Here is a 12,082-nt window from a genome sequence, read left to right on the forward strand (position 1 = left end):
GGTATAAATTAACTTAAAGATGTTTCTCACACAGTTTTAAGAGTCACTAAATTTACTGAAGTCACCTAAATTTTATTATCTGTTGTATATTAAGTAGGGTTTCCCAGGTGACAGTAGTGGTGAAGAACCTGCTTGCCAGTGCAGGAGATTTGAAAGAGATGAGGGTTCGATCCCTGGTAAAGTCCCCTGAAGGAGGAAATGGCAGCTCACTCCAGTATTCTTGCCTGGAGAATCCCATGGACAGAGGAGCCTGGTGGACTACAGTCCATAGGGTCACAAAGAATTGGATACAACTGAAGCGATTTAGCACACATGTATATTTAGTACAAAGAATGGATAATTTTCTATTTGAAATACTGTGTTTATAATACCGAACTTAACTCCAGGGAGAAGGAAAACTCTCTGCTTCCTACCCAGCTTCCTCCTGATTAAAATGGACATTCACTAAGACTAGAATCATCTTTAAGCCATAAATGTCTTTGATATCATCCAATTTGCTGGACCCCCCTCCTTTTTTTCTTAAGGTGGGGATATTATATTATTCCCCTGGAGGAGGAAATGGCAACCTACTCCAGTGTTCTTGTCTGAAAAATCCCATGGACAGAGGGGCCTGGCAGGCTACAGTCCATGGGGTCACAAAGAATCGGTCGCAACCGTGTGACTGAGCACACATATCATTTTTACTATAGGTTTTTTTTTTTTTAGCACACTTTTAAACTTATAAACATGTTATATGTCATACATCTCATATTTATATAAATTCAGTAGTTTTACGTGAATTGACAGAGTTCTCTATCAACTGACCAACTCCCTGTCATTCATTTTTTTGGCTGAAATGTCTCAGCCTTTTATGTCATCCACAGCATTAATAAGGTCCCACCCCCTCAGTACCAGGTTGTATCTGAAGTTTTCAATAACCCTCCATTTTCTTTTTGCTGCTATCAATAGAAAGTGTCACTTTTTATAAACTTCAAGATTAATTCAACTCATCTTAAAAACTCATTGATCGCCTCTGACCCCTCCACTTCCTCACTTTGTTATGTTTACAAGGATCAAAGAGAATACACAGCTTGCTGGGCACATTAACATAAGTTTCAAAGGCAACTATTACAGCAAATAAAACATTTTTGTGCAATTCTTTCTCTAAATTTCCTCCCAATTATGAAAAATGACATAACTGAACCCTCTTCAAATTATAGCAAGACATAAACATAGAATTACCCACCAGGAGCGCTGATTTTGGTATAGTGTGAACCCTTTCTAAATTTAACAACATTTCATGCCTTTCTTCTGTTTTTACAACTCAAGAGAAAAGATGAATACATTCTAGTTTGAAGTAAGACTCTCCACAAGAGTCAGTAGCAGCCCACTCCTGCCAGTTTCTTTAGTACACCTGAGACATTCAGTTTTATTACCTTCATTAAGTAAGTGAGCCTAGTCCCCCTGAGTAACAGCTGCTGTGGATTTCTACAGCAAATATATTTGAAGCTCTCTCTGTGACCCTTTCTTCAAAGGGCGCTTCTAGTCAAGGATTCCTAACCATTTAATGACTAAAAGGTAGATTGATTGTTTTATTGCTTCCTACTGTATCAAAATCCTGGAAGGTTTCATAGCAGCTTTCTTTCCTGTGTTGTTGCATCAGTTACAAAATATCTAAGGCCAGAGAAGAAGTTTCACTATTTTTAACAATATATTTCTACGATAAGCACATCCCATGAAAGCATATGAAAATACCCCATATTGCCTTTCTTAGCCTTCTATCAGCCAGTTCCACCAAAGGCATGTAATAGGGAGACTTCTTGTTAGGAGGCCCTGGGAAAGATTTTCTTCCTTAATAAAATAGGTTCATGAAGGGACAATGCCATTCCTTTCCTACTTTGGGACATTATTGTGAGAACACATCATATTTGGAGCTGCTGCAACCATCTTGCATCCAAGAGGATGGCCAAATAGAAATGTGAGAGACTGGTTTCTGAACCAACCTTGGGGCCAGACTTCGCTTTATGTGAGACATGTACACCTAGGGTGTAAGACCTCTGGATTGGTATTCTGTTATCTAACACAGCCCAGAGCATCCTGATGCAACTTCTTTCCCACATTTCACCAGTGCATAAAGTATCCAACAATTGACTTACTCATTCAGTAAATTTTATTAAATGGTTGTAATGAATTAAAATTTATATGAAAACTGTCTGAAGAAATAGGTATATTAAAATATTTTACTTCTATGACTGATAGCGCATACAACTATATTTTTAGATATGTAACACGGAGCATTTTCTTCTTAGCTGTCCTACTACTAGTTGAAAAATAAGTCTTTGTAATTTCAGTTGCCAGACTTTCTTGGCTGAGACAGTTTTGATGTGGTGTTTTTTTTTTTTGTTTTGTTTTGTTTTTGTCAAAGAGGCAGGGAAACCCATTGGGAACAAAGGTTTAATACATTTAGTTAACTCATCTGCCAGGCAGTATACCAGGATTATACTTTTTTCTAGAATTACATTGAGAACTAAGTAATTTTTTTAGGGTTGCATTGAGATGTGTGTGTGCGTGCGTGTGTGTGTGTGGCCTCATGGGCTGCAGCCCACCAGGCTCCTTTGTCAATGAAATTATCCGGGCAAGAACACTGGAGTGGGGTGCCATATCTTACTCCAGGGGATCTTCATAGCCCAGGAATCGAACACCATGCAGCTTTCTTGAGTCTCCTGCATTGGCAGGCAGATTCTTTACCACTCACACCACCAGGGATGTTAAATGAAGCTCTTGTTTTGACTGCATTCACTGACTTCTTAACGAAGCTCAAGCTCTGAGCTGTGTGGAAGTTGACAGATTCTTTGGTTGGGAGAAATGGTTTTGGGCTTTAAGATTATTCAGTCAGTCACTTACTGGTGTTACTATGGTAAAAGTGCAAGAAAAAGTAAAAGTTGCTCAGTTGTGTCCGACTCTTTGCAACCCCATGGACTATACAGCCCATGAAATTCTCCAGGCCAGAATACTAGAGTGGGTAGCCTTTCCCTTCTCGAGGGGATCTTCCCAAACCAGGGATCAAACCCAGGTCTCTCATATTGCAGGCAGATTCTTTACCAGCCGAGCCACAAGGGAAGCACTTAACTACAGTTGGTCATCTAAATTGGCTTGCCCACTGATGGGTACCTTCTCTTAACACCTCAGTTATCTGCATCGCTTCAGAATGCAAGGCTTCCCACAGGCAAGGTGTGAAGCATATTTTGACTCTAGGCCTTTCCGCACCCTTAATTCTACTGAAAATTGAGGATTTTTTTTTTTTTTTTTTTTTGCCTAAATTAATAAGCAGTTCTAAAAACTATCTAAAATGCATAGTTTTTTTAACAGGGCAATTTTAGGAGAAAGCAATAAGAGTTTGGGGGAGGCTTTGCAGTTTTTTGTCTGCTTTGCACTTAGTAGAGAAGCACAAATAAAGTTAATCTGACAATGACCAATTTGAACCAACATTGAAAAGGGTGTTTTACAATAATAGTAAAAAGATAGGAGAGATGCACTCAGTGTACTTTATAGTTTGTCAACCTTAGTTTCAGTGGATAACTGGATTCCAGTGCCTTGACTTGGCCTTTCAGTTGTGACTAAGTAAGTACCTATAAATTGTAATGGTAGTTTTAAAGAGAAGGGTAATACTGGGGATCCAGTGAATTAGCTGTTGTTCATATATGTCTTTGTTAGGGGGGTTTACAAAGGCCGATGTGACTTTTTATTTCCTTGTTTATTCTTTTTCTAAATCTTATGGCAAATACTCAAGTCTGATGTTTCTGAAAGTTATACCATTGTGTAATGACTACCAGGCAGGAACCTATCATGTGACCAAGATTTAACATGTCCTTCCACAATAAAAGGCCCAGACTGTATCTTAGTATTGTTGCTACTGATAATCTTCCACTATTAAAATCAGATAAATGAATCCCAACTAAGAACACTTAGGTCTTTAATTTTACAATGCAATAACAAGTAGCTGTTATTCATGTATTTAATTAAACAGAAGTTTGCATTAATGTTAGATATTCTTAAATAACTTTTTATGAGGAATAATTTTAGATTTATTGAACATTTGCAAAGAAAATAGAGAAAAATTTCCTATTCTTCCCCTGATGTTAACCTCCTACACAACTGTGTGACATTTGTCAAAACAAAGAGATTAACATGGGTATACTACTACTGATATTAACTAAAGTACAGACTTTATTCAGATTTCAGCAGTGTTTTCCCAGTGTCCTTTTTTTGTTCTGGGATCCAGTAGAGGATCCTGGTTTTTTGTTTTTAAATTTATTTATAAAACTTTAATTGAAGGATAACTGCTTTATAGAATTTTGTTGTTTTCTGTCAAACCTCAAGTTGAATAAGCCATAGGATCCTGTAATTTTTTTTTTTTTAATCACCATGTTCCCTTAGTCTTCCTCCATTCTGCGGCAGTCCTTTATTTTAGTGCTTTTGAAGAGAACTGGTTGGATATTTTGTAGAATGTCTCTCATTTTGAACTTGTTTTGCATTTGCTTTTTCATGACATTTTCTCAGGATTAGTTGGGGGTTATGGGTTTTGGGGAAAAGCCCCACGAATGTGAACTCATTTCATGGGGAAGGTTCATAATATCAACCTAGCTTATCATGGGTGATATTAATTGTAATCATTTGGTTAAGGTGGTGTCTGCCAGGACTCTGCACCACATAATTAATGTTTTCTCCTCTCTCTGTTTTATTCAGTAAGAGCAGCCCACATACAAGTGCTGGCTGTGGATAGCGGAATTAAACTTCACCTCCTAGAGTGGGGAGTATCTACGTATTTTATTTGTAATTCTGTGAAGGAGATTTGTCCCTTCTCCTCAGTTGTTTAATTATCCAATATGAACTTATCAATATTTTATTCTTTGGGTTATAATCCAGTAGTACTGTTATTTATTTTGTAAATTCTGAGAAATAGAACTTACTTGTTCTGGGTTTGTTTGTATAACTATTGTTATGCACAACCACAGTCAGTAAATATAGTATTTGCTCATGATTGTTGTGATATGAGTTAGTATAAAATTTGCATCTGTTCATATTATCACTCCTTCTCATTTAGGAGAGGCCTGTGGGTAACATTTCCTTGGTGCATCTATACCCTCTATTCAGGATTAAAAATATGTGGAAGAGAACAGTTTGTCTTCTCTCTTGAACATTGCTTTTTGTTTCTGGCATTGCATTCATAGTATCATAGTAGATACTGTAATGAATTAATAAAAACTTGGACAATAGTGATAAATTAATCTATCTTTGAAGTTCAGTTTTTAGCACATTAGGTGAGTAGTATAGATATTTCTGTGGTTCTCTTAACTACAATTTATCCTTGAACACCACTGGTTTGAACTGCATGTGGATTTAATCCACTTAAGGTATTTTTTTTCCTAATAAACATGTACTCTAGTACTATACAATGTGTGGTTGGTTGAATCCATGGATGTGTAACTATGGATATGGAGGGAATAACAGTAAAGTTATAAGTGGATTTTCGACTTTTCTTAGGGGCAGGAACCTCTAACCCCCAGGCTGGTGAAGGGTTAACTGTATATTCATCTACACTAAGATGAAAAAAAGAAAAAGAAAATGCTGTGGAGGGCTTACTTTTTATGGAAAAAGAATGCATAATGTTAAAAATACACTCAGTTTTTTTCCCCCAGCCAACTCTAAAACTTGATAAAAGAAAATTTAAGCCAAGGAAAACCAGGTTCTAAACTTATGGAATATCTTTAGACAATAGAGTATGCTCAGAGATTATGCCTGTTTTGAGAAGGCAGTGCTGATAATGTAAATGGGGTTTTTGAAAAAAACGATGGTGGTAGCAGAGCCACGCCAGCACCCACAGAATCTCTCTTTATAACCTGCTAGACTCTCCATCCTTGTCTGAGAAATTAAGGTGATAAGACAAAATGTCCTCCAATGGAAAAAGTATAAAACAGGCAGGTTATATAGACTAATTCCAAATTACATGATCAGTTGCACTGTCATTTATCAGTCCATAAAATTATGAAATAAATATATGATGACCTCAAGACTATTAAGAAAACTGCTAAGAAACATCTGGATATTGCTTTTTAAGAAAAATAGGGCTATTGCTTTAAACATGAATAACATGTAGCGTTGGCAATGAAATGGGGAGAAAAAGACTCACAAGGTCTTCCTGTGATTTTTATGAAAGAGAGAAGAACATTTAAATTGAAGAGAATAAAAAAGATTGAAAAGCATTAGTGATATATAAATGGAACATGAGAAAGCAAAGCACAAAGAATCATCATATCTTCAAAGGAGAGTTCTAAGAAGCTGACTGATTCAGTCATTTTACTTGCCTTTCTGGGATTTCTGAAACATACATAAAATATTATAGAAGTTTTATGACAGAGTCCCATGGGTCTTCCTATTGCTCCCTTCCCCCAAGCGAGCAACAGCTATCTCACTTGGAATGGAGAAATACACTCAACCTGTCAGTATGTTCAGTCTAGAACAACTATGAAGACAATGCAGAATTCACATTTGAGGAAAATACACAGCTTTAAAGAAAGTCTAAGAATAGACTCTCTGAAGAACAGGTATTTCTCTGAGGAGAACATCAACTGTGTTTAACTAATACCCTTAGAGAGATTCAAGTACATATTGCAAAGAGGCTGTTTAGTACAGTGGCTAAAAACATCAGCTTTGGAGCCAGACTGCCTGCATTTGAAACCTGGTTTTACCACATACTAATTCTTTGAGTCTCAGTGTACCTCAGTTTCCTCATCCATAAAATCGGCATAATTTTACCTAATTTATATAGTTGTCTTGATAATTAAATAAATTAATTAATGAAAAATGCCTCAAAGAGTACTAGGCACATAGTAACCATTCAGTCAACATTTTTATTAAAACTACTGTCTGTATGTGTCATAGCTTATTATAGTTTTTGCTCTTTGTCCTTAAAAAATTGGCTTCTGTGATAAAGAACCAGTTGTAAATTTTGAAAATTAGAGTTGCTTGCTGAAATGATCAATTAGTAGACCAGACACCACTGAAGAGCAAATTAATGAGTCAGGTGACCAAGCTAAAAGATTTTTCTTAAACAAATGATAGGAGATGAAAATTATGAGAGGAAAAATCCAGAAGTTTTAACATTTATCTAAGAGACGTTCCAAATAGAAAGTCTGAAGGAATGAAGAAGAGAAAAAAAATAGTATTTTCTTAAATAATGGAAGGATTATTCCCAGTTTTAAAGAAACTCGTATTAGAAGAGTATACTAACTGCTAAGCAGAATTAGTGAAAAAGTTGCATACCTATATTCATATTGGTAAAGTTTCACAAAACCAGGGATACAGAGAAAATCAGTAAAGCTTCCAGAGGGGGGAAAATTAGGTTATGTACAGAAATCAGATTGATATCAGACTTCTTATTAGCTGTATCAAGTTACAGAAGACTGTGGGCAAAATAGCTTTGAAATTTTGAGGGGAAGATTACTTGGAAGTCTCAAGTTCTGTTCTAAGCAAAACTAGCCTCCAAAATTGAGAACAACAATGAAAATTACATTTCAGAAATATGAAGACTCAAACATTTTTTGGCAGAAATTCCTTAAGGAGGACTAACAGAAGGATGTGAGATATAAGAAACAAATTATAAAAGAATCCAACAGACTTACTGAGTCAAATCTAAATATTTAGAAATATTCCTGTGACACAAAAGGAATAGTAGTAGTAATAATAATGGCAGTTAGGGGGAACTATTGGGTGTTTTGTTCAAATTTTGGAAGAGGGACAAGAGGAAAGCATACTTTTTTGTTTAGGGGAAGATTGTTAACTCAATGTTGACAGTTATTTAAATTTTGTTAGGAATAGAAGAGTGAAGTTATTTAAATTTAAATGTTAGAAATAGAAAAATAAAGTATGACCTTTAAAATAGTAGAGTTTATAATTTCCAAGTTACTAGAAGAGGGGTGAGCAATTGTGAATGGGAAAATTTTTTGTTACATTTTTATGTTCCTTGATGCAGTATCCTTGGTATTATTGTAACTTAAACATGATAATAGTGATTACTTATTGAATACTTTGTGCTAAATAATCTTGTTTATTTCTTACAATTCCTATTAGGTAAAATACTATTGTGGCGTTATGCTTATTATTACATTTGGGATCAATGAGGGACAATGGCTTAAGGCTGACCAGCTGGTTTGTGGTGGCTCCCTGATTTTAACCCACACAGTCTCACTCCAGAGTCACACAAAGCCTACAGACTGCACTGTGGGTGTAGGTGTCTTCAGGTGAAAGAGGAGAAACATGTAGGTGTCTATCAGGTGGCTATCACTGACAGTAAATATAGTGGGTAAGCAGCAGTTGAACACGTCTCAGCAAGACCTATGCTAAACTTATTTATATTTGTAGAATATAGTATTCTAGTTTGAACTTGTTTTTGCTTAGTCACTCAGTCATGTCCAACTCTTTGAGACCCCCAACCAGGGTCCTCTGTCGATGGGGATTCTCCAGGCAAGAAAACTAGAGTTGGTTGCCATGCCCTCCTCCAGGGGATCTTCCCAACCCAGGGATCCCACATTGCAGGTGGATTCTTTACCATCTGAGACACCAGAGGAAGCCTACGAATACTGGAGTTGGTAGCCTATCCCTTCTCTGAGGGAACTTCCTGACCCAGGAATCGAACTGGGGTCTCCTGCATTGTGGACAGTTCTTTACCAGCTGAGCTATCAGGGAAGCCCCAGTTTGTACTTACTCAAACCAAATAACATGGTCAAAATCCTTCAAGCTAGGCTTCAGCAGTATGTGAACCAAGAACTTCCAAATATACAAGTTGGATTTAGAAAAGATAGAGGAACCAGAGATCAAATGGCCAACATTCATTGGATCATAAGAAAAGCAGGAGAATTCCAGATAAACATCTACTTCTGCTTCATTGACTACACTAACACCTTTGACTGTGTGGATCACAACAAACTGTAGAAAATTCTTGAAGACACCACCATACCTGCCTGCTGAGAAACCTCTATGCAGGTCAAGAAGCAACAGTGGAACCAGATGTGGAACAGTAGACTGGTTCAAAATTGGGAAAGGCATATGACAAGGTGTATGTATGCTGTCACCCTGCATATTTAACTCCTATGCAGAGTACATCATGTGAAATGTGGGGCTGAATGGCTCACAAGCTGAAATCAAGATTGCTGGGAGAAATATCTTCAACTTCAGATATGCAGATGGTACCACTCTAATGGCAGAAAGTAAAGAGGAACTTAAGAGCCTCTTGATGAGATTGAAAGAGGAGACTGAAAAAGCTGGCTTAAAACTTAACATTCAAAAAACTAAGATAATGACATCTGGCCCGATAATGACATCTGGCCCCATGACTTCATGGCAAATAGATGGGGAAACAATGACAGTGTTTATTTTCTTGGGCTCCAAAATCACTGCGGACAGTGACTTCAGCCATGAAATAACAAAAAAAAAAAAAAGTCCAAATAAAGTCCTACAACTTTACTAAATAATCAAGTCCAAAAAATCAAATAAAACCCTACAGTCTTTAAAATCATTGATTAAATGATGTAATGATAGTTCTATATGTTTTCAGGGTCCTACAGTATCTACCTAAGGACAATAACTATTGTCTTAGTTGTGTTTGATTGCAAGAAACTACCACTCATCCCCTCTAGCTGAAATAAGAAAAGCATATTGTAAAGATACACAGTAAGGGAGATGGAGTCTTGTGGATATTCAAGAAGAGAAACCAAAGACTGACCAGCCCTTGTTGAAAACTGCCTTTTGTTCTGGATCACAATCAGCTTTAGGGGCCTCAATAGCAGAAGTTGTTTAGGTCTTCACTACAGTGCGCCCCCTTTATTTTGCCTAAGGTACTACTGTCTCTATCATCTGCTTTTTTGTCCTCTGTTTGTCTTATATAGCAACTTGTTTTCTTCATGGTCCCAGGTAAAATTTCTGAGAGAAGACATTTGACTGGCCAGATAGTTACTGTGCATGGCCCAGGGTTTTCATGCTCATGGAGTGTCAGATAAGACTATTGATTATCTGCCTTAAGTCAGGTATATTTACCACAGTTCAGTACAGTTCAGTCGCTCAGTCGTGTCTGATTCTTTGCGACCCCATGGACTGCAGCACGCCAGGCCTCCCTGTCCATCACCAACTCCTGGAGTTTACCCAAACTCATGTTCATTGAGTCGGTGATGCCATCCAACCATCTCATCCTCTGTCATCCCCTTCTCCATCTGCCTTCATTCTTTCCTAGCATCAGGGTCTTTTCACATGAGTCAGTTCTTCACATCAGGTGGCCAAAGTATTGGAGTTTCAGCTTCAACATCAGCCCTTCAAATGAATATTCAGGTCTGATTTCCTTTAGAATGGGCTGGTTGAATCTTCTTGCAGTCCAAGGGACTCTCAAGAGTCTTCTCCAACACCACACACAGTTCAAAAGCATCAATTCTTTGGTGCTCACCTTTCTTTATAGTCCAACTCTCACATCCATACATGACTACTGGAAAAACCATAGCCTTGACTAGACGGACCTTTGTTGGCAAAGTAATATCTCTGCTTTCTAATATGCTGTCTAGTTTGGTCATAACTTTTCTTCCAAGGAGTAAGTGTCTGTTAATTTCATGGCTGCAGTCACCATCTGCAGTGATTTTGGAGCCCAAAAAAATAAAGTCTGTCACTGTTTCCACTGTTTCCCCATCTATTTGCCATGAGGTGATGGGACCAGATGCCATGATCTTAGTTTTTTGAATGCTGAGTTTTAAGACAACTTTTTCACTCTCCTCTTTCACTTTCATCAAGAGGCTCTTTAGTTCCTCACTTTCTGCCATAAGGGTAGTGTCATCTGCATATCTGAGGTTATTGATATTTTTCCCAGCAATCTTGATTCCAGCTTGTGCTTCATCCAGCCTGGCATTTTTCATGATGTACTTTGCATATAAGTTAAATAAGCAGGGTGACAACATACAGCCTTGACGTACTCCTTTCCCAATCTGGAACCAGTCTGTTGTTCATGTCTACTAACTGTTGCTTCCTGACCTGCATACAGATTTCTCCAGAGGCAGGTCAGGTGGCCTGGTATTCCCATTTATTTCATAATTTCCCACAGTTTGTTGTGATCCACACAGTCAAAGGCTTTGGCATTTACCAGAGTAATTCTAGTCATTTCTGACCAGGGAGGGATTCCAGCTAGAAGAAACCTGGCTTGTCTAGGACTGCCTCTTCAGTAGCAAGGTTGAATTTGCCTTAGAGAAAGGAAATGTGAGCAATGTGTTTAGTGGCCATTGCATTAAAAAAAAAAAAGAAGTCACACTGAAAATAGCAATGGGATTTAGAGATTGAGTAGTACAGAAAGGGAAATATTAAAGACTTTGTACACATGACTTGAGAACAGATCCTTTGCTTACTGCTTTTGTAAGCCTGATAACACATAGTAAATTGGTTAAAATGTTTGTTTAATTTGGGATTTAATTTTGGATGAGTTACTAGTAAATATTAAGGCAGTTCTTCTTTGTATTTTAATAGCTAGGTTTGGCTTGAAAAGAGGTTTTGGAGAATTTTGAAAATCTTAGAATTTAGCTAACTCCTTTAAGAATATCCTCTGGTGTATCTGTTTTTAATCCAAAGTCAGTGCTGAATTTAAGGTATGTCATGAGATGCTCATTATGAAAGTAATTTACAGTAAAACCCCAAAACTCTAAAATAGATTTTTGAAATGTGGTTATTTTTTAAAATTATATGTAAATACTTGTTAAATTGATTCTAGGTTGGGCTATGCAGGCTGCTGCCTATATCTTCATTCATAGGAAATGGAAGGATGACAAGAGCCATTTTGAAGACATGATTGATTATTTTTGTGATATCCGTGAACCACTTCAACTCCTTCTTTTCCCTGAGGGGACTGATCTCACAGGTAAGGTGGCCTGGGCTTGGATCACAGAACTTCACAACATGAAGGCACTCTGAAATCAGCTATCTAGTCTAAACTTCTTGGTCCTCAGGCAACTGAGCACCAGTGAGATTAATGGCCCGTCCCTGGAGTCATTCAGTTAATCAGTGGCACATCAGAACACAG

At 37.4% G+C, this 12,082-nt stretch overlaps 1 protein-coding gene across 3 annotated transcripts in view; it reads left to right on the forward strand.

Moving 5' to 3' along the window:
* LCLAT1 (lysocardiolipin acyltransferase 1) overlaps positions 1-12,082 on the forward strand; it is a 188,386-nt gene that overhangs the window by 94,510 nt on the left and 81,794 nt on the right. For all 3 annotated transcript variants that reach the window (XM_043917508.1, XM_043917507.1, XM_043917509.1), the window contains one exon: positions 11,774-11,920. In XM_043917508.1, coding sequence (XP_043773443.1) covers positions 11,774-11,920 — 147 coding nt within the window. The remainder of the gene's footprint in view (positions 1-11,773; positions 11,921-12,082) is intronic.

The sequence above is a fragment of the Cervus elaphus genome, chromosome 11 (assembly GCF_910594005.1).
Source record: "Cervus elaphus chromosome 11, mCerEla1.1, whole genome shotgun sequence".
NCBI lineage: Eukaryota > Metazoa > Chordata > Mammalia > Artiodactyla > Cervidae > Cervus > Cervus elaphus.